Here is a 26,598-nt window from a genome sequence, read left to right on the forward strand (position 1 = left end):
ACTTCCCCCCAAACCCTTCTCCCTTACCCCTGGTCCCCTACCCCCACCCCTTGTCACATTCCAGGCTCTCCGAAGACTCCCAGACCTCTCTTCTATCCAAACCCAGCAGCAGCATCTTTCAGAATTGGCCTAAACCCCCTCTGCCTCCACTCCCCACCGGATCTGGGGTCTCCTCCTCAACAGCTGCAGCCCCAGGAGCTACATCCCCTTCAGCCTCACCCGCCTCAGCTTCCACCAGACACCTGCAGGGCGTGGAATTTGAGATGCGGCCTCCGTTGCTCCGCCGGGCACCCAGCCCCTCGCTGCTGCCTGCCTCGGATCACAAGGTCAGCCCAGCGCCCAGGCCCTCTTCTTTGCCCATCCTGCCTTCAGGACCCCTCTACCCGGGCATCTTTGACATCCGTAGCTCCCCGACCGGAGGGGCAGGAGGCTCGGCTGATCCTTTTGCTCCAGTCTTTGTGCCACCACACCCCGGGATGTCTGGCGGTCTCGGAGGAGCCTTGTCGGGAGCCTCTCGCTCTCTATCACCTACCCGCCTGCTCTCGCTGCCCCCGGACAAGCCATTTGGCGCCAAGCCTCTCGGATTCTGGACCAAGTTTGACGTCGCCGATTGGCTGGAGTGGCTGGGCTTATCAGAGCACAGAGCCCAGTTCCTGGACCACGAGATTGATGGCTCCCACCTGCCCGCCTTGACCAAGGAGGACTATGTGGACCTGGGCGTGACCAGGGTGGGCCACCGAATGAACATTGACCGGGCTCTCAAATTTTTCCTGGAGAGGTGATGGCTGGCCTGGACGGACCAACCCGTCCATAGGACCCTTCAGCCCGCTGACCTCTTGACCTCTGACCCCTCTGACCATCATTCTCTCCCCACCCTCTCAGGGGGCCAGGGATTCTGCTAAAACTGTGCCCTGCCCCGTCTCCCCAGGCCTGACTGAGGTCCCCGGATGGACCGGATGCAGGCCAGACACTGGCACCTCCCAAGAGGTGGGCAGCTGACACTGGGCTGCAAGTGGTGTAGGGGGGGGTGTGATTAGAAAATGACACAGGGGTACTGAGGAGGAGGAAAAGGACGACTGGGGGGGGGACAGACAGAGCCATAGAGGGTCAGCCCAGAGCCTGACCGGATGGGGGCTGCCCCCCAGGCCGCAGGGGAAGATTGCCCTCCTATTCCATCACCTGCACCCCTCCAAAAACCCTTTCCACCTTTCCAGGCCCCTCAGCCTCCCCCTTCCCCTGCCTCTTGCTTGCCGGCTCCGCACCCTGGCTGCAGTTTTGCACAAGCTTGTCCCCTTGGCTGTCTTGCACACCTCTGCCTGCGAGGCCCTCCCAGCTCCCTGACGCGCTGCGTTCTCTTTTTTCTCTCAAGCGCCATGGCCTTTGCTAGCTTGTTCTCCACATCCTTTCTTCTTGGGGGGTGGGGTTGCACCCTTTCTTTCTCTGATCACCCTGGACCCATGCTGCAGACACACATGGGACTTTCCTTCCTCTCCTTTTCACAGACCCAGGCATACTTCTGTAGCCCCTGGCCACCCCTTCTTTCTGCTCTGTCCTTGCACACTCCAAACACACTTACCTCCATTCTCATACCTGGAAACTCGTTCCTGTCCTGGCGCCCCTGAGCCCTTACTCTCCCTCTCTCATGATGGCACTCCTGTCCCCTGCCTTCTCCATTTTCTCTGACACTTGGCACATCCCTTGCACACTCACATCCCAGATCTCTCTCTTCTCTCCTCCTCCTCCTCCTCCTCCTCCTCCTCCTCCTCCTCCTCCTCCTCCTCCTCCTCCTTCTTCTTCTCTCTCTCTCTCTCTCTCTCTCTCTCTCTCTCTCTCTCTCTCTCTCTCGTTTCCCTGTGTAGCTCTGGCTGTCTCTGGAACTCACTCTGTAGACCAGGTGGCCTCGAACTCAGAGAGCCACCTGCCTCTGTTTCCCAAGTCCTCTACCGCCCAACTTCTGTTGACATCCACTCTCTTTCCTGTACCCTCTTGCACACTTGCCCTCCCCAGCCTTTTGCTTCTCCCCAGGAGCTCTTTCTTTCTTTCTTCCTTTCTTTCTTTCTTCCTTTCTTTCTTTCTTCCTTCCTTCCTTCCTTCCTTTCTTCCTTCCTTCCTTCCTTTCTTTCTTTCTTTCTTTCTTTCTTTCTTTCTCTCTTCCTTTTTATTTTTTTTATGGTGCTCAGGTGTGGGATGTATGTGCTTGCTGCTCTGTTCTGGTCTTTCTAGGTGACTTTCCCCAGTTGCCCTGCAGAGCCTGGCCTCTTTTCAGTTCGCGTACTTGCCTCTCTCTAGGCACTCTTAGCCAGAACTTTCCTCCTCTTTTCCTGCGCCCACCCTAGGTCTTTGCTCACCTCCTCCTGCTGTTCCTAGGGAGAGGAGACCCTGCGCATGCACGCTGGCTCCCTGCTCACTAGGCTGTCACTCAGACCATCCATCCGTCTGTCAGTCCATTCTGCACGAAGATCCTCCTCCCCCCCACCCTTTCTTCTCTCCTAGATTACCCCTCCCCCTCCTTTCAGCATGGCTCCTCCCTCCCTGCACGCCCCCCCCCCTGCTTCTGGGGCTTGGGAATTTAAAGCCACCTCTCCTCCCCTAGGTAGCCCCCTCCCCTGCTGTGGGTAAAAGGGGGAAGGGCATCGCCCTCAGGTTCCCCTTCCCCCATGTTCAGCTGCCAAAGAAGGGAGCTCCCCTCCCCCCCAGCCCATTCCCTAAAGCTGCCCCCCCAGAACCCCCGGGGGCGCTCCGTCCAGGAGGGGAGGGCCAGCCCCCTCCCCTCACCACGTCAGGGAAATGCAGGGAACCTTGTGGGAGGGTCGCGGGAGGGGGGAAGGGTGGCAAGGACTGGAGAGGAGGTGGCACTGGGCCCCTACCCGCCCCCTCCCCCTGGTCGGATGCCCCCGTCCGCAGGGGGCCTGCGCGGTGCCTGTCTATCAAGGGCTTGTTAATTCCGGATGGGTGCCGCGGGGTTGGGGAGGGAGTAAGGGGTGGGGTTAGGGGGGGAAAAGGAGTGGGGAGAGGGAAGGGGGAGGGGCCGGATGGGGGAGCGGGGTGGAGAGGAGAGACGAAGCAAAAAGAGAAATAATAGCAAAAGAAAAATATACAAAGCAAAATAAAAATTAAAAAACTAGAACACACACAAATCCAAACGGGGGGGAAAAAAACTCCTGAAATAAAAGCCCTAGAACTGTCTTCCAAGGGGGCGGGAGGGGACGAGAAAGGATTTGGGCTCCTTCTGCTGCAGGGATGGGGTGTGACCTGGTGGATGACAGTAGAGGTCTGCCCCGCCCCCCACGCCCAACAAGACTTTACTGAGAGAAATGGCTTTTGTATCAGGTCATTCTTTATAATTAAACTCACAGTATCCACCCCCTCGATCCGGCCCCGCCTCCTTCCTAGGGAGGCCACGCCCCTTACAAGCGGCAGGTCTGGGGGCGGGGCGCATCTGGGACCCGCCCCCGACATGCGTCAATCTTCTTCGACCGGCTCCGCCCCCAGAGCCTGGAGCATTCGCCGTCGGACTAGGGACCGGCGCAGGTGAAGGCGGTAATCGCCCAGCAGCAGATCGTCGTGGCGCACCAGTGGGTAAGCGATTCCGCGGAGACAGAGTCCCGAGCGCAGCAGGCGCGAGCGCGTTTGGAAGTCTGTGACGGTGATGAGCCATCTGCGGGCGAGGCGAATACCGAAGGATGTCTCTTCCACCTCACCAAGGACGCTCCAGACCCCGGCCTCGCCGCCGTCCTTATCCAGGCCCGCCCCCTCAGTGCCATCATCGTTCTGATTGTAACCAAAGTGTCACTCAGCCTAGGACCCGCCCCTCAGGGTGGTTCTGAACCTCAAACCTCACTGACCCCCCGACCCCCCCTCACCTTGACTTCACCTTCTCACTCAAGGCTCCGGTCTTTTTGTTGCTTTCAGCTCCACCCAGCACTCACCTCCTTACTCTAGCCCCACCCACCAGCTTCGTAGTCTAGGCCCCGCCCCCTCACTGCTCACTGTCCCTCCCCTCACTTCCCCCTCACTCGCTCGGACTCCACCTCCAAGCTCCATTTGCTAAGACCCACCCCCTGTCTCCCTGACTTCACCCCTCCCATCAGCCACTTAACCTAGACCACGCCCATGCATGGGCTCACCTGTCTCTGCGGCCGGCCGTCCCGCAAATGACATTCATGTTCTCATACCGGATGCTGCTCACACGCCCACTCTCCATGGCCCCAGGCATCTCCGCCTCCAGAGCCTCCAGCACCTCCAGGTGCGTGAAATCCTCCTGTGTTTGGGGTATACAGCTTCAGTCTGGTTGGAGGCTGGCCCAGACTTCACCTGCAGAACCACTAGGTTCTGTCGCTCTTGTCAAAGGAGAGACCACGGGTGTCTCTCAGATGCGAAGGCATCCGCCACTCAAGATCATTCTTAAAAACCAGAATGATTACGATTTCACCACCCTACAAGGAAACTCTCCCAGAAACCAGCCATAGATGGTGCCTTAAAGTTCTGGAAGGTGCTTGGCAGAGTTTGGACCTATGGTCTCATGTTTAAGGTGGTGCAGTATCGGAAGGATCAGAGGAAGTTGTTTCAGGAGATGTGCTGATCGCTGGCCACAGTGCCAAAGGGAAGGAAACCGTTGTCCCAGCACATAAAGCCAATGCGGATGGGCTGACACCACAGTTCAGTGGGTAAAGGTGCTTGACTTGAGTTCAATCCCCATAACCACATAAACGTGGAAGGCGGGAACTGAGGTGTCCTCTGACCACCACCTATCAGACATTAGGTGTGTCTGCCGGGGAGGCTGGATGGCCTCTTCCATCCGTGTACCTGCTCGCTTCTGAGCTCGAGAGAAAGCTGCTGTGCCCTATGTGGGGTCCCTTCCTCAAAGGCACAAAGGAAAGGAGAAATGGAGTGGGGACTTGTCCCCAAGAAATGAGGACAGCAACTCCCATGACAGAGTAAAGTCACACAAGGACCCAAAGAGGTGCCCAGTACAGAGTAGGTGCCTCTTAACGTCAGAACAGCAGATATGACCTTGTCCGTGTGTGTGTGTGTGTGTGTGTGTGTGTGTGTGAGTGTGTGTGTGTGTGCACATTTGCTCTTAACGTCAGAACAGCAGGTACGATCTTGTCCGTGTGTGTGTGCACATTTGCTCTTAACGTCAGAACAGCAGATATGATCTTGTTCGTGAGTGTGTGTGTGTGTGTGTGTGCTCTTGTTTGAACCAGGAGCTCAGGTAGCCTAGGCTAGCCTTGAACTCACTGTGTACCGGAGGCTGACCTCAAACTCCTGCTCCCCTCGACTTTGCCTCTAGAGTACTGTGCTAATAGACATACACCACCATGCCTGGCCCTGAACCTTAAACACCGGCCATCTCAGTTCTGAGCAGGTGAGCCTCTCGCTACCCAAACCAATCCGTGCAAAGGGCTGATGCCTCTCACCGAAGTCTCCATGCATAGGCAGAGGGGCTGGGCAGAGGGCGGTGCTGCGAACTTTCGGATACACGGGAGCTCCCGATCCAGTGCCTCATACTCTGAGATGACCTGCCGCAGGTACTGCTTTCTGGGGGGGGGGGGGGGGGAAGCAAGACAAGGAATGGGAGCTCTGAGGTCAGGGGCTGCTGCTGCCACCGCTGCAGGAGCTGAAGTTAGCGCTCATGGAGCCAGGGGCTACTCACGAGGATTTGACGGGTCTGCTCAGGCTCCGAGCCATGGACTCCTCTGTAGCCTCCAGATCCACAAGGACGGATCCTAGGGAGAAGAGAACCCAGTGTCATTTCCCAAGTGCTCTGGGCAGCCACAACTCTTCCGAAGAGAGTCACAGCCCTGGAACTGTGAGCCGAATAATCCCATTCTCCCTTAATTTTAGGGGGGTCAGGGTATTTTGTCACTGCAACAGAAAACAAACTAAGATGCCATGCAGACATAAATACTTAAGCGTGATTCCCAAAACTCATCTAAAAATCAGGCATGTCAGTATGTGCCTGCAATCCCAGGGCTGGGGAAGTAAGACAGAAGGGCTCAGTTGCCAGCCAATCTAACTGAATCAGTGAGCTCCAGGCCAGTGAGACAATCCTGTCTCAAAAAAAAGTGACCTGTGATTGAAGATGTCAACCTCTGATCTACACACACACACATAGACACACACAGATACACACATAGACACACAGACACACACAGATACACACGCACACCAATATGGAGGCACAGGTGAAAGGGAAATTAGTAAAAATGATATTGTGACTGCAATTTATGGTCCACACAAATGTCGTGGGGTGTCTGTCCACACAAACGTCGCGGGGTGTCTGTCCACACAAATGTAGCTGGGTGTCCACACAAATGTAGCGGGGTGTCCACACAAATGTAGCGAGGTGTCTGTCCACACAAATGTGGCGAGGTGTCTGTCCACACAAATGTAGCGGGGTGTCCACACAAATGTAGCGGGGTGTCCACACAAATGTAGCGAGGTGTCTGTCCACACAAATGTAGCAGGGTGTCCACACAAATGTGGCGAGGTGTCTGTCCACACAAATGTAGCTGGGTGTCCACACAAATGCAGCGGGGTGTCTGTCCACACAAATGCAGCGGGGTGTCTGTCCACACAAATGTAGCGGGCTGTCCACACAAATGTAGCGAGGGGTGTGTCCACACAAATGTAGCGAGGGGTGTGTCCACACAAATGTAGCGAGGGGTGTGTCCACACAAATGTAGCGGGGTGTCCACACAAGTGTAGCGGGGTGTCCACACAAGTGTAGCGGGGTGTCTGTCCACACAAGTGTAGCAAGGGGTGTGTCCACACAAGTGTAGCAGGGTGTCCACACAAGTGTAGCGGGGTGTCCACACAAATGTAGCGGGGTGTCCACACAAGTGTAGCGGGGTGTCCACACAAGTGTAGCGGGGTGTCTGTCCACACAAGTGTAGCGGGGTGTCCACACAAGTGTAGGCGGGGTGTCTGTCCACACAAATGTAGCGGGGTGTCCACACAAATGTAGCGGGTGTCTGTCCACACAAGTGTAGCAGGGTGTCCACACAAGTGTAGCGGGGTGTCCACACAAGTGTAGCGGGGTGTCTGTCCACACAAATGTAGTGGGGTGTCCACACAAGTGTAGCGAGGTGTCCACACAAGTGTAGCGGGATGTCTGTCCACACAAATGCAGCAGGGTGTCTATCCACACAAATGTAGCGGGCTGTCCGTCCACACAGATGTCGCGGGGTGTCTGTCCACACAAATGCAGTGGGGTGTCTGTCCACACAAATTAGCGGGGTGTCTGTCCACACAACACAATCAGGAAAACATTGCTCACATTGCACCTAGGGATCTCTGGGACAAGTGAGTTCATTAAAATATTGTCTTGCTCTCTCGCTTTCCCCCCCTTCGCTTCCTGCTCTCTCTCCCCTTCGCTTTATGTCTCTCTCTCTCTCTCTCTCCCCCCTTCGCTTCCTGCCCCTCCGCTTCCTGTCCCTCGTTTTCCTGCCCTCTCGTTCCCTGCTCCCCATCAAAAATAAAAGATAAATTAAAAAAAAAAAAAACTATTGTCTTGATTTTGCCATGGGGTAAAACTCTCCATTTTAAAACTCTCTGCATTTCTATCCTGATGACTTAGAAGGAAATCGATGCCCTAGAAATGAGTGTTTGATGATTGGAAGATGTAGCGTGGCAATGCCTGTTAAGAATGAGAATGATTTCTCAGGAAATGTGATATTAAATACATATTGGATTTTTCTAAACTGTGACAGCATTTCTAGTCCCTATAATTATGCAATAAATTACTGAAAGTATATTTATTCAGTGGTAGAACATTTTCATAGCTTTCCCATCACTGCCCACACATGTACACACACAAACACACACAGAGTCACACAGTCACACACGCACACACACACAGAGTCACACAGTCACACACGCACACACACACAGAGTCACACAGTCACACACGCACACACACACAGAGTCACACAGTCACACACGCACAGACTCACATGCGCACACACACACACAGAGTCACACAGTCAAACACATACACACAGTCACACACGCACACACAGAGTCACACACGCACACACACAGAGTCATACAGTCACACACGCACACACACAGAGTCACACACGCACACACACACAGAGTCACACACGCACACACACACAGAGTCACACACGCACACACACACAGAGTCACACACGCACACACACACAGAGTCACACAGTCACACACGCACACACACACAGAGTCACACAGTCACACACACACAGTCACACAGTCACACGCACTCACACACAGTCATACACACACAGAGTCACACACGCACTCACACACAGTCACACACGCGCACACACAGTCACACACGCACACACACAGTCACACACGCACTCACACACAGTCACACACACACACAGTCACACACGCGCACACACAGTCACACACGCACACACACAGTCACACACGCACTCACACACAGTCACACACGCACACACACACAGAGTCACACACGCACACACAGAGTCACACACGCACACACACAGTCACACACGCACACACACACAGAGTCACACAGTCACACACACAGTCACACACACACAGTCACACACGCACGCACACACAGTCCCCACACACACACACACACAGAGTCAGGTATGGTGAGTCTGTCATCCCAGTTATTCAGAAGGCTACATAAGGAGATCAAAAATTCAAGATTGGCATGAGCTGCAAACTGTGACCCTGCTTCAAATAACAAAAGGATGAACGTGTGGATCAGTGGTACAGCCCTGTCTAGAACCCCCGAGTGTCTTAGTCACTGTTCTATTTCTGTGAAAAGACACCATGACCAAGGCAAATCTTATCAGAGAAAACATTTAATTGGGAGTGGCTTACGGTTTCAGAAGCTTAGTTCATCATGGCAAGGAGCATGGTGGGGTGTGGACAGTCATGGTATTGGCACCATGTCCCATCATGGTGACAATAGACTAACCCTCTGAAATCACAGGGCACCCCAATTAAATATTTCCCTTTGTAAGAGTTGCCGAAGTCATGGTGTGTCTCGACAGCAATGGAAACCTTACTAAGAAGATACCGGTGCTACTTTTCTCCTCAAAATGTACATTTTGTATTTCTCTTTGTCCAACTTGTTCCTTTTCATTATATATCTGCGTAAGTGTGATGTACTGGTTGCTCATGCCTTTAACCCTAGCCCTCAGGAGACAAAGACAGGATAATCTCTGAGTTTGAGGCCAGCTTGGCCTACAGAACGAGTTCCAGGATAGCCATGGCTACACAGAGAAACTCTGTCTTAAGAAACAGAGAGAGAGAGAGAGAGAGAGAGAGAGAGAGAGAGAGAGAGAGAGAGAGAAATTACTAATAACCACACGACACATGGCATTCGAACATGGCACACGTACATCCACATAAAGCCTGAGAAAACTCTAAAAAATGTGCATTTAAAAAAGGGTTTTAGACACACAGAAATGGTACCAAGAGCAGTTTCCTAATTTGCGGGCCTTGGCACAGAGGTGCATTCCTGGTTGTAGACTGTCAGCTTGAGCTGCCAGTGCTGCATGGCAGGCTCCCACAGTCTCTCATGCTGGCCGCAGGACAGATACGCCACTCACAGTTTAAAGGCTCACATGTCAGAAAAAGGATAAAGATACACAATCAAAACAGATTCAGACAAAAGGAGCCTCTAAACGAGTCATGGTGTGTTTATAAATGTATGTAGACTTGGGAGAGCAAAGAGAAAGAATATATGCAGTCTTGCATTTAAAAATATAGTTTTACTGCCGGGCGGTGGTGGCGCACTCCTGTAATCCCAGCACTTGGGAGGCAGAGACAGGTGGATCTCTGTGAGTTCAAGGCCAGCCTGGTCTACCAAGGGAGTTCCAGGACAGGCTCCAAAGCTACAGAGAAACCCTGTCTCGAAAAACCAAAAAAAAAAAATATATAGTTTTATAATCCCAGCACTCGGGAGGCAGAGGCAGGCGGATCTCTGTGAGTTCGAGACCAGCCTGGTCTACAAGAGCTAGTTCCAGGACAGGCTCCAAAGCCACAGAGAAACCCTGTCTCGAAAAACAAAACTATATATGTGTGTGTGTGTGTGTGTGTGTGTGTGTGTGTGTGTGTGTGTGTGTATAGTTTTAAAGTCCTTAAAAAGAAATGGAGTAATAAAAACTGTAATAAGCCATATGAAGATGTGAAATACACAGAGTCTGGGTCCCATATGTTATTGTGTGTCTTTAGATTTTTAACTGTTAATGAGCAAATGATAAGTGCTAGGAGATATTTAATTATAAAAGCTACTAAATCAAACATATATAGCTTAAAAGTATCTTAGCTTCAAAATTTAGGTCAAAAGATATGTCACTTTGGGGGAGAGGTTATGCTTCTATTTCTACAACAAATGAGTGGCTATGGATTCATTCTGGGTTAAGGAAAATCAGATTTGATCGAGGGAGATCCCCTGAAAATCCTGGGTACATACATAAAGAAATAAACCTAAAAGAACTACAAGACACATAATGTATATTTCATCTGCTCAAACACGCAACAGAAAATCATCTCTGACTGGCTTGTGTACAATGCACAATCTGTACTTGTATTAATACAGATCTGTAGGCGATAGGAAAAGAAAAGGCCTCTGGGCTTGGTTCTGAAACCTCAAAACCACCCCTCTTGACACACTTCCTCCAGCAAGGCCACACACATCCTGATCCTTCTAAGTAGCGCCACTCCTTGATGACCAAGCATTCAAAGATACGAACCAACGGGGACAATTCTTATTCAAACCACCACCAAGAGTCTCTAGCCATTTAGTTCTCTGAAACTTCTTGAGCTGGGCCCCTATGGTTCAAATCATCCTCAAGAGTGTCTCCCGTGTGTAACACACTTTCTTTGGGCCACCAACCAGCTCTCAAATCATGACATGGAGACTTCTTAGTTATGAATGCCCAGCCTTATCTTATGCTTGTCCTACTAGCTCTTATAACTTATAACTCATCTGTTTGTCTGCATCTTCTTTTGCCTCAAGACTCTTTATTTTTCTTTCATTCTCTAATGCCTCAGTTTTCCTACTTAGTCAGTGTCTAACCAGACAGGTTGGCAGTGGCTGCCCGAATGTCTGGCCCCAGGCATCTTTCTCTCTTTCTCCTACTTTCTCTCTTCTGTTCTTTCCTGAGCCTACATTCCTCTTTCTTCTTATTCTCTCTGCCTGCCAGCCCCAGCTGTCCCTCTACTGCCTATCTATTGGTCATTCAGCTTTTTAGTAGACCAGTCAGGTGCCTTAGGCAGGCAAGGTGAAACGGCAACACAGCTTTACACCATTAAACAAATGCAGCGTAAATAAATGTAACACACCTTTACATAGTTAAAGTAATATTCTGCAACATTTCCCTCTTTTTGTCTAAATAAAAAAAAGGATTTAACTTCACCATAGTGAAACTATATACAATAAGAACAATTATCAAGTAAGAATTACATTTACAATATCCAGTCCCTTTGGATTTGGCAAATTTGGAGAAATCACTCTAGTATCTACCCTATCTTCATGAACCCAAAGGTCTGTACTTAATTTACCTTCTGTCATAACTAAGGAAAACTATAATTGTAACTATCTAGTCTTCAACTCCATCAATGACCCCAGAAGGATATGTTACCTTAGTAAACAGGAAATGAAGAACAAGCCACTTCCAAAACTATAGAAATTGGCAGAGACATCTAGCTGCCTGGAAAGTCATTCAAGGTTTCTCTGCATCATCGTGGGGCATCCATCTTTGTCCTACAGGCCTAGAAGATCTGGCAGACTTTTCTATGAAGCAGAAATTTTGAAGGACTCTCCTGACTTGTTTTGGCAAAAAGTTCAGCAATTGCATTCCTTTGTGTACTGCATGTTCAGTTTGGATGGTCAGCGGTCAAGGAAAGGGCAGTTTCTTGCCCAAAGGGCTAGTTTTGCTACAATGAAAGCAAACTCCATATGGAGTTTCTTTGATACACATCATCCTTTTTTGAAGTAAATTGGTGCTGCCAGAAGCAGATGGCTTTCACTGTCATAAAAGTCCTATGTTAACAAAATATTTTTTTTAAAAAAAACATTCTGTAGGTTTTTGAAGAGTCTGAAGACTATCTATATATCTAAAATATAGTTCGTTTTTTTTTCCCAAGACAGTGTTTATCTGTGTAGCTCAGGCTGTCCTGCAACTCACTCTGTACACAAAGCTGGCCTTGAACTCTCAAAGATCTGCCTGTCTCTGCTTCCTGAGTATTGGGATTAAAGGCATGTACCACCACTGCCTGGCTAAAATATAGTTATGTATGATCTTGAAATCATACCTAACATAACTTCAAGTTTCATTGTTATAGATGACTAATTACTAAACTGCACTTCTTAATTATCCTAAATGGTTTATAACAACCATAACGTTTTAAAATGAACTGCATTGCATTATTTGTAATAGCCAGAACCTGGAAACAACCTAGATGCCCTTCAATGGAAGAATGGATGAAGAAAGTGTGGAATATATACATATTAGAGTACTACTCAGCGGTAAAAAACAATGACATCTTGAATTTTGCAAGCAAATGGATGGAAATAGAAAACACTATCCTGAGTGGGGTAACCCAGACCCAAAAAGATGAACATGGGATGTACTCACTCATAATTGGTTTCTAGCCATAAATAAAGGACATTGAGCCTATAATTCACGATCCTAGAGAAGCTAAATAAGAAGGTGAACCCAAAGAAAAACATATATTTATCCTCCTGGATATGGGAAGTAGACAAGATTGCTGGGAAAAAATTGGGAACTTGGGGGGGGGTGGGATGGGGGAAAGGGAAGATGGGGAGAAAAAAGTGAGAAGGGGAAGATGGGGAGAGCTTGGGGGAATGGAATGGTTGGGATAAAGGAAGGGTGGATATGGGAGCAGGGAAGTACATATCTTAATTAAGGGAGCCATTTTAGGACTGGCAAGAGACTTGACTCTAGAGGGGTTCCCAGGTGCCCAGGGCGATGTCCCCAGCTAGTTTCTTGGGCAGCTGAGGAGAGGGAGCCTGAAATGGCCCGATCCTATAGCCATACTGATGAATATCTTGCATATCACCATAGAACCTTCATCTGGCAATTGATGGAGATAGAGACAGAGACCCACATTGGAGCATTGGGCTGAGCTCCCAAGGTCCAAATGAGGAGCAGAAGGAGGGAGAACATGAGCAAGGAAGTCAGGACCGCAAGGGGTGCACCTACCCACTGAGACGGTGTGGCTGATCTAATGGGAGCTCACCAAGGCCAGCTGGACTCGGACTGAAAAAGCATGGGATAAAACTGGACTCTCTGAACATGGTGGACAATGAGGGCTGCTGAGAAACCAAGGACAATGGCAGGGGTTTTGATCCTACTTCATGTACTGGCTTCGTGGGAGCCTAGCCTGTTTGGATGCTCACCTTCCTAGACCTGGATGGAGGGGGGAGGACCTTGGACTTCCCTCAGGGCAGGGAACCCTGACTGCTAGGACTGGAGAAGGAAGGGGAGGGGCAGGGGGGAGGGGGAGGGAAATGGAAGGCGGGGAGGAGGCAGAAATTTTTAATAAAATAAAAAAATTTAAAAAAGAAAAAAAATAAAATGAACTGCATTAAGTACAATGCCTTAAACAAGAGTAGAAGCATATATACAGTATGTTGTAACAAAAATAACCTTAAATTCGTATCAATATACAAAATCACTTAAATAAAAGTAGAAACATATATAAAGTATGTTAAAACAAAAAAGCATGAAATTTGCATCAATATACAAAACTCATACCAATATAAAATATTTGAGATTAATAGTTGCTTTTTAGTTTAAAACAGATTCAATAATCTATCCTTTTACCCTAGCATTACTAGCCCCCCTATTTCTTTTCAGAAAAAAAATCCTTGAATCCAACCTCTTTGCTTAGTTTTTTTTCCTTATCATGACCCATAACAATTTGCAAACAGCCCCCCTAAATGATGACAAACATCCATATCCCACTGAATGAACAAAACCTACCCAACCCACCTCTTGGGAATGTGGGCATCGTATTCTTAAAATTATTTCCTACTGTCTGGTGTGATGGTACCTGTAGGGACCCTGAGAAACTTGAGAGAATGATCAAGTCCTGGGAAAACTAGCTGTAGTATTTGTTGTCCAGCCTCAAAGCTGCTCCCATGCAGAGACCAGTATATACGTCAACGGTCTTGCAGGTTTTCTTGGTTTAATTTTTTTTATGTCTGTAGTAAAGACTTTCAGGATGTCTGCCTTGATCAAAACTAATCTCTATTCACTTTGAAGGAATCTATAAACTTTCATTTTCTGTGAAAACAAAAGTATAGCCTCTTCCCCCAATGCAATACATTTTCTGACTTCCATTTTAAAGTTAAGGCATGCCTAAAGTATCTAGGCTGGTTTAGTTCAGCAGTCCCTTTGACAGTCCTGTCTCTCAGAAGCTGCTGTGTGCAGCGTCAAAATATTCGCAGTCAACACAACACCATTCAGGATCCAGACTCCCTGTGTGTTTCTCATCTTTACATGGCTTATTCTTTTATATTCCTTTACTCTCTCTTTAAAGACTTTATTATTTATAAACTATTTTTTCTATGACTGTCTATACCCATTTTTATGCACATTTTTAAACACACTGCAACCCGTTTAGAGGATTTTTCCATCTGGACCCATCTTTATTGCATGTCTCTAGCCTTTTCTGATCGCATGAACCAAACCTCAAACTGCTAAGCAGCTTTGCAGTGGTGGGTGGCTCTGCCCTGCTCAGGTCCACGAAAGCCAAGCTTTATGGCCGAGAGCCTGACCAAGAGCTGCGTTCAACTGGGAGCTGAGTCTAACTGGGAACTGCATTTAACAGCCCCAGCTCTGGGAGGTTGGTGCCCACACTGTGGCGAGCATTTTTTTTACTTAGCTTGCTGTTCCTACTCAGTCACCGCACGACAGAACCGCGTACAGGAACCATGTCCAGTTTGTTTCTTTGTCTCTTAGCTTCCTTAGTCCACATAGGACTAAGGAACAAAGGTAACATAATTCTTTTGGCCACCAACCAGCTCCCGGATCACGATATGGATACTTCTTATTAGTTATGAACGTTCAGCCTTATCTTATGGTTGTCCCACTAGCTCTTAACTTATTTTAACCTGTTTATCTTCACCCAGGCTTTGCTTGGGGCTTTTTACCTTTCATTCTGTTTGTCTCACTTGTCCATGTCTGTCTGTCTGGCAGCCAACTGGCCCCAGGTGTCTCCCTCTCCTTCTCCCTCTCCTTCTCCCTCATTCTCTCTTCTCTTTTTCTGCAGTCTAGATTCCTCCTCCTACTTATTCTCTCTGCCCGCCAGATCCACCTATCCCTTCACTGCCTAACTATTGGCTGTTCAGCTTTTTATTAGACCAATCAGGTGCCTTAATCAGGCAAGGCAAAACAACAACACATCTTTACATAATTAAACAAATGCAGCACAAACAAACACAACACAATTAAATCTTACACAATTAAATAAAGTAATATCTGCAACATGCCTGTTCCTACAAGTGTGGCCCATTAAGCCTCATCTAAAGCACTCAACTGCTTTTCTAGTCCGAAGTCCCAAAGTCCACTTTCCTTCCTTGAGCAGCCTGGTCAGGCTTGTCACAGCCGTACCCTGCTCCCTGGCACCAACTCCTGTCCTAGTCAGTGCTCTATGACCAAGGCAACCTTAATCAGGGTCTTGCTCAAAGTTCCAGAGGCTTAATCCATTACCATCGTGTCAGGAAAGCATGGTAGCAGGCGTGACACTGGGGCAGTAGCTAAGAGCTAAGAGCTGCATCCTAGTCCACCAGCAAAGAGAGGGGTGGGGCTGGCGTGAGAAACACCAGCAAGGCCACACCCACCAATCCTTTCAAACAGTTCCACTCCTTGGTGACTAAGCATTCAAATATATGAGCCTTGGAGAGCCATTCTTATTCAAACCACCACACCTAAAGAGGTGACTTAGCTCAGTGGTAGAGCACCTGCCTAGAATCCCTCAGTGAGGGACTGGGAGCCCCTGCCTGGCACTCACAAATCCTTGGGTTTGATTCCAAACATTGAAAGAAAAAGTATTTACTAATTAGCTAGGTTCAAGAATTTCAATCCTTAACAGCATCTCTATGGCTTCCTATGCATCCTGGAGGAAACTGGAAAGAATTTGTTCACCAGAAAACTTAACATGGTATCAAATGACTGATACCCACTTCACCCCTGAGAGTTCCCAGTCTAGTAGAGTGGAGAGGAAATTCTTCCCCAGGCCTAGCACAGACCACTTCCCTAAGGAGGTGGGGCCCCCAGTGGGACAGAAAGGCTGTAGGAGGTTAGCAAGTTCCGAGTTTGCATATGAAATGTTCCCACTGGCTCAAGCATTTGAACACAGGACCCCTAGTGGGGGGAGGTGCTGTTTTGTAGTGATGGGATCTTTTGGAGGTGGGGGGTCCAGACGGAGGAAATGGGTCATGGGGGGGTCAGGTCTTGATGTTTATAGTTCTGCTCCCAGATCCTCAGGAATATTCAATAGGCTTAAACCAGACAGCTTGTCAGCACCACCTGGTAACCATTTAAAACCTAGGACTACCTGAGCCCTAGTGGCAGAGATTTTTGTTAAATGAGCCGTGGGTGCAGCTTGAGCTGAAACCCTAGAGTGGAATAATAAGGTCATGTTGTTCCTCTTGCTAGGTAGGATGAGGTGAGCAACTGAGTGTTAGCTGAGATGGGAGAAGAGGACATCACGGGAGCTCTCTGAATGAAGACTTCTGGAAATGACGTTGAAACTATAGCCTTGTGACCACGAGGAAGGTGAGCTGTTATACCAAGGAAATGTATCTCTGATTAGAACCTTGGGAGATGAAAGGAACTGGCTCCCTGATGGTGTCACTAAATTTAATCCCTGTTTTTTTGTGTAGGACAACACCATTTCTATTCTTTCTGCGATTTATAGCCATGCAGAGTCTTACTGGGAAGCGGGTGAACTGTGCTGACAGGGGTTGCAAGCCTGGAGCAAGAGGCAGCGATGGTCTGGGTGTATGTTAGAAAGACTCCCTGGAACCAGGCTGGCCCCTGGTGGAGCAGAGACTAACGACAAGGAGGTAAGGTCTCTGTTGGAGTCAGAACTATGGACAGAGAAAAGAACCAGACATAGCCAGAAGTCAGTAAGACAAGGATGGGGGGTACAGGGGAAGGAACCGCGAGGGGCTGGAGTGAAAGGTTGGCATCTGGGGTCTGTTTCAGCATCTGGGTTGGTGGCGGAGCCATCTGAAATAAAGAACAGGGACTGAAGACAGGAAGACGGCAAACTTTTCTGCAAGGCCAAGGAGTGAAGGCATCTAGAAAAGAAATGAACTCAGAGGCATTGTCGAGGCCCAGGAGGCTCATGAAGTTCTGGGCTCAGAAATGTTAGCCAGGACACTGCAGCATTTCAAGGTAAATTATTTGTAAACCGAGGGCATCTGTCAGAGAACTGCAGAGGGTGAAGGGAAAATGAGTTCTAAACACAGAGTATTAGCTAGGGAACTGCAGTGTCTCATGGGAAACATAGGTTTGGGCCCAGAAGTAGAGTTCTGTGCGCGACAGAACTTCATGTAAAAAGACTATTAATTAGCCCGGTAACTGCAGAGACTGGTGGAAAATGTGGTTCTGGACTCAGAATATTAGCCAGGGACCTGCAGAGTCCTATGATAAATGTAGTTCGTAGTCCAGCGTCTTGGCTAGGGCCCTGCAAAGTCTCCTGGGAAATGTAGTTTTGACTCCAGACTATTAGCAAGGAAGCCTCCTAGGAAAAGTAGTTAAGAGCCCAGGGAATTGCAAAGTCCTCTGAGAGATGTACTTTGGGGCTTACCCCACTGGCGAGAGACTTGCAGAGTCCCAAGGGCAATGTAGTTCTTCTATACCCAGACTCTCAACCAGGGGCTCCTGGGAAATGTAGTTCGAAGCTCGAGGACCAACTGTGCGGGAAAGCCGGTTCGCCTGCCCCCCAGGCCTGCTCACCTGCCTCCCTGTGCAAGCCGTGGCCGGCCAGGTTTGGGGAGCTGTGTGGCTCCACCCCTGACTGCATCCTGGAGAGGCGGGTCGGAGGAGGTCCAGGGAGGTGGGGCGGCGTGCTCACAGTGGACCACACACCCCAGCTCTTTCCGTCGGCTCCTGCTTCTTGCTCTTTGAAACCACGTGGGACAAACACGGAACTGGAAGGCTGAGAGCACAAGGACACGCGCGTTCCCCTAACCTCGGGGACTCGGTGTGCGCCCCAGTCTGCTTCCTTCCCCGTCTCTCCCCGTCTTCTGCCCCATCCCTGTCTTCGGTTTTCCCCCAACTTCTCTGCCTGCCTCCCTCCCAACCCCACGCCCCAGCTGTCCTCCACATTTCTCCCAGAAGTCTCTCCCCTCTTCCCCTCCTCACTGGTCTCTCCCTCCATCTCCCCAGCCTTCTCCATCAGCCTCCCCAACAGCTCCCTAGCCCCCCGGATTGCCCCCTCTTCATCCTTTGGAGTCTCTCCCCAACCCTGTCACCCTCTCTGAGCCTCTCTACTTCCCCTTCCCCTTCTCCCAGATTGATTCCTCAGTCTCTCTTCCATAGCTACTTCTGGCTCCATCCCCCTGCCGCCCCGCCCCGCCCCTCTCTCATCCCCTGTCTGTGCCCACTTGCCCTGTGTTCATCCCCGACTAGGTACCTGGAGACAAACAAACTGAGTTCTCTGGGGGGGAGGGGACGTTAGGCTGGGTCTGGTTACCATGGTGCCGCTAGAGGGGAAGCCGGGCTGGGGTTCATATTCCTGAATGTGGGAAAAGTGGAACTGAGGGCCAGGACCGGAGGCTTTATGCAGGCAGGAGCCCAGTTAGGCCGTCAAGGAAGTTTTGTCTCTGTGCCCCCCAGGCTCCCTCTTTGTATCTTGTATCACCCTCTTCTTAACACCCCCCTCCCCCTTGAGACAGTTTGCCTCTATAGACTAGGCTGGCCCCTGCCTTCCAGCTGCAGAAACCCTGAGGCTGGAATCCCTGCTCTTCCTTCCCAGGAGGTCTCTGTTGTGTTGTCTCTGCTGACTGCTTTCTGAGTTTACAGATCAATCCAGATTCTGTAACCAAAGCTAGAGTCTCATTCTCTTTCTCTAAGTGGCGGTAGCCAGTGTGCCACCTTGCGGGTACAGAACTTGCTTGGAGCAAAGACAGGTGGAGGGAAAGACAACCCGCTTTCCGGTGATTGGCTGTGTCTGAAGCTCGCGATTCCCTGTTAGGAACTGAGAAACTAACTTCTGTCAGTCTAGCTGGTTTTGTTTGGGGAGGTGTTTTGATTCTGTCCGAGAGGGACTTTGGCAGCCGGTGAGAGCCCACGGTGGGTGAGAGACAGACAAATATGCCAGATAGGCAGACTTAGGTGAGGGGTTTAATGAGATGAAGGTATTGAGGGGGGGGGTTATTCGACCGGCCCCTGGGGACAGGAGCTGTGGAAGTGGGAGAGGGGGAGCCATGTTCGTCTGGATGCTTACAAGAGGGTTGGGTTTTTTTTGTCTTTTTCAAGACAGGGCTCACCATGTATCACTGGAACTTACTATGTAGATCAGGCTGACCTCGAACTCACAGTCAGCCTGCTTCTGCCTCCTGAGTGCCAGGATTAACGTCATGCCCCACTATGCCTGGCTGTTACTGACAATTAAAAAAAGTCCATACTTCAGTGGTCTCAAACAATCTTCTGTGGCTATGACTTTCAGTGTTCTTTCAGAGAGGGAGGAAGGGAGGGTTTGAGGGGTGCATGCACTGGACAAGGAGAGTGCTCCTGCATGCCTGTGGTTCTGGGAGCTGAACACTGAGTCCTGTGTGCACAAGGCAAGGGCTCTGGGGCTTCTCAGGCTCTTCCCTTCCTCTCTTTTGTTTGGTGGAAGCTCCACCTTGTCCCCACCCCTCTCTCTTTAGATCCCACCTTCAGTAAGCCTACCGCTCCCCTTGAGATGCCTACAGAATACTTAAGCCTTGGCCCATAGACCAGCCAGGGGATTTCTCTCCTGCCTCCCCCCGAGAGTCACCAAGGAGTTGCTTTGATCTGTTTATTAAACCTGGTTTTATTAATCCAGCTAGATCTGGCATTGGCAGAGAAACCTGTTAAGTCTGGAGCGTAGCTCCCAGCCCCTGTCCTGGGAGTTGCATTAGTCTGGACTCCAAATCCCAGCATGCCAGGTCCTGACCCCTCCCTGGGGGGTCAGCACCACTCCCACAGGGTATTTAAGTGAGCTCCCAGAGGAGAAACACCTGGTTCCTGGTTTGCATGGGCTCCCTGCTGTCCTCTCTCCCCCACCATGCCCGAGAGTGCTGTACTTAATAAAACGATGGGCATTTTGATTTGGTTTGATCTGACCTAATTGGATTTCTTGCGTTGGCGGAGCTGCCCCCTTTTAGGATTTTTTTTCTTAACAAAACCCACAACCGGAGAATTTCAAAATACATATCATTAAGCTGCCTTCTTCAATCCCATCTCTGTAGGACAAGGAGCATCACTGACTGCGGAAGCCCTCAGGGTAGAGGCGTGCACACTGAATGAATGAATGAATGAGTGCACTTCTGTGTCTAACAGTGCAGCCCAGCCCAGTGGACTTGGCCCTTCCTGAACCTTGTGAGACCAAGCAGGTTGGCCTGGAATTCTGTGCAGCCTGGGTGACCCACTCTTTGTTGCTGTGATCAACACCGTTACCAAGGCGACTTATACAAGAAAAGGTTTACTCGGCCTTAGAGTTGCAGAGGGATGAGAATCAGTGGGGGCTGCAGGACCAGCAAGCTGAAAGCTCACATCATAACCACAAGCAGGACACAGAGCAAGCTGGGAATGGCTCCCTTTGAAGTCCCATAGCCTGCCCAGAGAGACATGCTTTTCAAACTGGGGATCAAGTGTTAAATGCCTTTTTCCTCGTCTCTCGCTAGTAACAAGGACTCAGTGGACGGCCTCTGTCCAGGCTCACTTTGACTGTCAACTCCACACAGCTGAGAGCTATCTGAGAGAAGCCTCCTCTGAGGAATCTCCTAGCGCAGCTTGGCCTGTAGGCACATCTGTTAGGACTTCCTGGATTGTTAATGGCTGTTGCAGGACCCAGCTCACAGTGGGTAGGACCATTCCGTAGACAGGTGGACCTGGAATTTATAAGAAAGAGAGCCAAGGAGAGGCATGGGTGACAAGCAAGCTAGAAAGTAATTTTCCTCCATGATTCCTGCCCTCAGGTTCCTGGCTTCCCTCAAGGACGGCTGTGCCCTGGAAGTGTGAGTCGAATAAGGCCTTCCCTCCCCTAAGCTGCGTTTGGTCCCAGCAACAGAAGAGTAGCTACAAAGATCAATCCTCCAAACCATGTTGTCCTCCCTCCCTTTCTCTGTCTCTGTGGAACCCAACCTAAGTTCTTAAATGAGTAAAATCAGATATCCACATATGCCTACTTGTTTTATTTATTCTTTGGCATTTCATATATCTGTATTATGTATTCTGATGAAATTCAGACTCTCCGCAGTTCATTAGCCTCCAGCCTGATATCTCTTCTTATTTTTTAAGTTCTCTTCAACATGGCCACATGTATTTCATTTGTATTTTAATAAATAAAGCTCTCCTGAAGATCAGAGAGTAAAACAGCCACCCTGAATCACCCTTACAGACCAGGCAGTGGTGACACACACCTTTAATCCCAGTAGCCACAGTAGTTTGGCTTAGAAACTGGGCAGGTAGTGGTGGATATTTTCAATCCCAGCCCTAGATAGGAATATAAGAAGGGAGTCAGGCTAACCATTTCAGACTGAGGTAAGAGGTAAGACTGTTTAACTTTTCTGACCTTCAGGTTGAACCCCAATATCTGTCTCTGGATTTCTATTAATCATGCCACATTTGACACCCAATATTTGGAGTATGAATCCACAAAAGAATTTGCCTGAGTGGTGTAGGAGTTCCTTCTGTTTGTGTGTTGCTTTCATTGGTTAATGAATAAAACTGCCTTGGCCTAGTTGATAGGGCAGAACTTAGGTAGGCAGAGAAAACAGAACTGAATGCTGGGAGGAAGAAGAGCAAAGTCAAAGAAGCCATGGATCCTCCGCCTGAGATGGATGCGAGTTAGAATCTCCCGTAAGCCACTGCCACGTGGCGATACACAGATTAATAGAGATGGGTTAAACTAATATGTAAGAGTTAGCCAATAACAAGTTAGAGCTAATGGCCAAGCAGTGATTTAATTAATACAATTTCTGTGTGGTTATTTCAGACTAAGCTAGCCTGGTGGCCTCACCTTGCAATGCCTGAGGCTATTTCCCTGAGGATTTTTCTCATCTCCTCCCTCCCCAAGCAGAGACCGGAGATAGACCCAAACCTAGCCACCTGGGTTCCAGAGAAAAACTAGTACTCCCAACTCCCATTTGCCTGGGCTTAGGCTCCTCTTCTGCCCTGCCCATTCCCCCACCCACAGCTTCCCGTGGCACCCACGGCTTGCTGCCGGCCCGCACAGCACCCATACAGCTTCCCGTGCCCCCCCCACCATAGCTTTCTGTGACTCCTATGGTTCCCGCAGTTTGCTGCCAAGCCTTGCGCAGCTACCATGACTTACTGTGGCTCCGCAGCTTCCCTTATCTCCCACAGCCCACCATGCTTGCTGCACAGCTGCTCTGATTGGCAGATCTTTAGCAAAAATCCCTTCAGTATGAGTTTTGAGTTCTGCTTAGAAAATTCCCAGGTTTGTGACTTCAGAACAAGTAAGACCAGAGCGCCAAGGTCTCTGGATTGCTTTAGTAATGTAACTGTGACACCTACTGGCTCACATTGTTATTACACCTTAAAATTCTCATCTGAACCAGGGTTTTAAAAGAGCTAAGTCATCTGATAATGACTGATAATATCACCACCCAGGAATTTCCATTTCTACTGTGGAGGGAATTCTAGCAGAGGGCTATGACCTACCTGGGATATATACATTCTTAGCCAGAGCTGCTATTAGTTTGATATGTCATAATACATTCTTTTTTTTTTAATATTTATTTATTTATTATGTATACAATGTTCTGTCTGTGTGTATGCCTGCAGGCCAGAAGAGGGCACCAGACCCCATTGCAGATGGTTGTGAGCCACCATGTGGTTGCTGGGAATTGAACTCAGGACCTTTGGAAGAGCAGGCAATGCTCTTAAGCTCTGAGCCAACTCTCCAGCCCCTCATAATACATTCTTAAAGAAACGGTTTGCTAACAGAGTCAAGAATGAGAAACTTGTAGAAATGATACAGACTTTACAGACTATAATGAGACGTTGGCCAGAAGGATTTATACCATTGAAAATGATAATTGTAATCCGACAGGCAAAATTCACTCCATGTCAACGGGTTATGAAGTCTTACAGAATGGAACTGAGAGAGTATCTGAAAGGAGTCACACTGTTGGAACTGACAATCAAACTCTGTTAAAAAGTTATGACAGGCTAGCAGATAGAACATCAGTCCTTGAAGGCAATCTACATGCCGTCCAAATAATCGCTAAGGATGAGAAGATATCATTAATGGAAAAATGTAAAAACTTGGGATCATATGTGCATGATGAGAACCAGAGATTAATTGGTTTGATGAAATCATAGGAAATATCCACAGGTCAAGAAATTCAGAAAAGACAATGATACATAGATTTGAAACCATTAAAAAAACTTGTCAGAACTGGCCAGGTGGTGGTGGCGCATGCCTTTAATCCTAGCACTCAGGAAGCAGAGGCAGGCAGATCTCTGTGAGTTCGAGGACAACCTGGTCTACAAGAGCTAGTTCCAGGACAGGCTCCAAAGCTACAGAGAAACCCTGTCTCGAAAAAAAAAAAGAACTTGTCAGAACTGATAAGCAGTAAAGACTGAACATTGCCAGTACCAATCAGAGTCAGAGATGACTCACGAAGAGTTGTAGCTCCCGTTACTATCTCTGAAAAGCCAGCAAATAGCAAATACCCAGAGGATATACAGAATGTGAATGGGAGCCTATACATATAAAAGATCTAAAACATATTAAGGAAGCTGTAGTTTTTATGGCATGCATTCACCATATGTGAGGTGAAGACATGGGCTTCAAGAAATAAGGTTACTCCACACGATTGGCTTCAGGTAGTCTCAGCTGTATTAGACCATGGTCCACAGTTACAGTGGAAAAGTTATTGGAGAGAGGAAGTTAAGGTCCTTGAACATGAAGGCAGAATCTGAGGTTTTAAAGCCTCCCAAGATCAAATTCTTGGTGAGGGTTTTTATGCTGATCCAGACAGTCAAGCTATATAAATACACACACACACACACACACACACACACACACACACACACAATGAACATATCCTGTCTGTATGCAGTCAGTACAGCAGCCTTGAATGATTGGGACCAGATTCAAGAACTAAGAAAAAGAATTGAATTGTATACTAAGGCCCAAGAGAACCATTTAGTGATTTTTTGCAAAGATTAACTAAAGCTGTACAAATATCAGCAGCAGAGCCAGAAGCTAGATGAGTACTCATTGGATCTTTGGCTTTTGAACATGCCTGTTTAGAATGCAAAAAGATATTTGGGCCCTTAAAGATCAGATCATCACCAATGGATGAATAGATCCTACACACAGCCAATTTTGAGTCTTTTGACTATAACACTGAGGCTTAAAAGTAGGAGAAGTGATTTCCAAAGGTATGAAGAGACATCAAAATACAAATGTTTTAATTGAGGTAGAACAGACCACCTGATAAGGAATTGTAGATAGGGCATTCCTAGAAAAAAAAATGTTTCATCTGAGAATGACTCAAATAGAAGGCCCCAAACTTCTGGTTATATAGAAGATGTGGCAAAGGCTGACACTGGACCAATGAATCAACAGGAAACAAATAAGGCAACCCATTACCATTGAGAAATTCCTTGGGGTCCTCTTTCAGGGCCCCAGGTTGAATGTGGCCCAGTTATTCCCAGTCACTGAGAGGACACGCCTTCCCAGGAAAATTAGAAAGTCCAGTGCCTGTTGTAAAAACCGATACTGCTCTGGATGATAGAATAACCATGGGGGGGGGTGGATCAAAAATTCCAGTAGAAAATAGAAAGTGTATATTTTGGCAGACTTCTATAAATGATCACAACCAAAGCTGAGAGTATGAATAAATAACACTATAATTGAAGGATTATTAGACACAGGTGCAGATGTGACTATTATCACTCCAGAATCTTGGCATCTGAATTGGCCTCTTCGGGAAGCAGATTCAATTTCTAGGAACTGGAATTTTAGTTTAGGTAAAAGAAAGAACCAGGTGGTGGTGGCTCATGATTTTAATCCCACTAATTGGGAGGCAGAGGCAGGTGGATCTCTGTGAGTTTGAGGCCAGCCTGGTCTACAGGAGCTAGTACTAGGACAGGCTCCAAAGAGGCAGAGAAACCCTGTCTCAAATGAACAAACAAAAAACAAAAAAGAGATGGGTTGAATTCATATGGCCAGAAGGACAGAGAAGAAGGCTGAGGCCATATGTGGCTAATACAGCAGTGAATCTGTGGGGTCGTGATCTGCTGCAGCAATGGAATACCCAGATTAACGTTTCTCCGGTCTCAGAAACAGACCATAAACCAATACATGTTTCTGGGAAGGATATTATAAGGTACTATCAAAAACAGTCACCAACCATTTAGGCTGTATAAAAACACAGGCTAACAACTAGAGAACCCTCAGAGATTCAATGACCCTACCTTTAAAATGGTTAACAAAGAAACCTATATGGGTTAAGCAATGGCCTTTAACAACAGAGAAACTGCAGACTTTAGAACAGCTGGTACAGGAGCAACTAGATGCTCAGCATATTGAAGAATCAACCAGCTCTTGGCATTCTCCTGTATTTGTTGTTAAAAATAAATCTGGAAAATGGAGAATGGTAACAGATCTTAGAGCTGTTAATAAGATGATTCGGCCAATGGGCTCTCTACAGTCTGGCATTCCTTCGCCTTCTCTGTTGCCAAAAGATGGCCTCTTAAAGTTATTGATTTAAAAGATTGTTTTCCCCCTATACCTTTACAAGAAAAAGACAGAGAAAATTTTGCCTTCATGGTTCCTACTTAAAATAATTCTCAGCCTGCTAAGAGATATCAACGAAGAATTCTCCTATAGAGAATGTTAAATAGCCCCACCCTGTGCCAATATTTTGTAACTTAGCCATTGGAAATGGTACATAAGCAATTTCCTGAATTTGAAGTTTACTATTACATGGACGACATTTTACTATCTGATTCAAATGTAAATACTTTAGAAAGAATGTCTGAAGAAGTAAAGAAACATTTTCCTTGTTGGGGATTACAAATTGTTCCAGAAAAAAACACAAAAAGGAGATCTTAGTGATTATTGAAGTTATAAAATAGGTTTGCCAAAAAAAATTAGACCCCCTAAAGGTACAAATTAGGAGAGATTGATCAAAAACTCTTAATGACTTCCAAAGATTGCTAGGTCACATTTCCCATCTTCAGCCTACTATTGGGATAGCTTCTAATTAATTTAAACAAAATCTTAGATGGTGACGAGGCCTTAAATAGTCCCAGGAAATTATAGCTGAAGCTGGCAGAGAATTGGCTTTGATTAAAGAGAAATTACAGAAAGCACATGTGGATCATGTGGATCTGAATCTTAACTACATTCTGG

The 26,598-nt window shown here is 48.1% G+C and overlaps 2 protein-coding genes and 1 long non-coding RNA gene across 10 annotated transcripts in view; 2 read left to right on the forward strand and 1 right to left on the reverse strand.

The window, feature by feature from the left end:
• Shank1 (SH3 and multiple ankyrin repeat domains 1) overlaps window positions 1–3,368 on the forward strand; it is a 54,648-nt gene extending 51,280 nt beyond the window's left edge. For 4 of the 5 annotated variants that reach the window (XM_075952620.1, XM_075952621.1, XM_075952623.1 and 1 more), the window contains one exon: window positions 65–3,368. In XM_075952620.1, coding sequence (XP_075808735.1) covers window positions 65–782 — 718 coding nt within the window. In that variant the 3' untranslated portion in view covers window positions 783–3,368. The remainder of the gene's footprint in view (window positions 1–64) is intronic. The other variant, XM_075952624.1, reaches the window with a different exon arrangement.
• Window positions 3,331–18,101, reverse strand: C18H19orf81 (chromosome 18 C19orf81 homolog). Its single transcript, XM_075952629.1, has 5 exons — window positions 17,973–18,101; window positions 5,657–5,729; window positions 5,421–5,541; window positions 4,128–4,261; window positions 3,331–3,658 (listed from the first exon to the last, which is right to left on the reverse strand). The coding sequence occupies exons 1-5, from the start codon at window positions 18,037–18,039 to the stop codon at window positions 3,463–3,465; spliced, it is 591 nt and encodes a 196-aa protein (XP_075808744.1). The 5' UTR covers window positions 18,040–18,101; the 3' UTR covers window positions 3,331–3,462.
• On the forward strand, window positions 18,084–21,376 carry LOC142837517 (uncharacterized). 4 transcript variants are annotated; one of them, XR_012908286.1, is made up of 4 exons: window positions 18,235–19,352; window positions 20,453–20,683; window positions 20,888–21,067; window positions 21,182–21,376. It is a non-coding gene; the product is annotated as an uncharacterized LOC142837517 (long non-coding RNA). The 4 variants fall into 4 exon arrangements; XR_012908285.1 differs by lacking the exon at window positions 18,235–19,352 and adding an exon at window positions 18,084–18,219 and having other exon boundaries at window positions 20,453–21,067; XR_012908284.1 differs by having other exon boundaries at window positions 20,453–21,067.
• The last annotated feature ends 5,222 nt before the right edge of the window (window positions 21,377–26,598 follow it).

This window comes from Microtus pennsylvanicus, chromosome 18 (genome assembly GCF_037038515.1).
Source record: "Microtus pennsylvanicus isolate mMicPen1 chromosome 18, mMicPen1.hap1, whole genome shotgun sequence".
NCBI lineage: Eukaryota > Metazoa > Chordata > Mammalia > Rodentia > Cricetidae > Microtus > Microtus pennsylvanicus.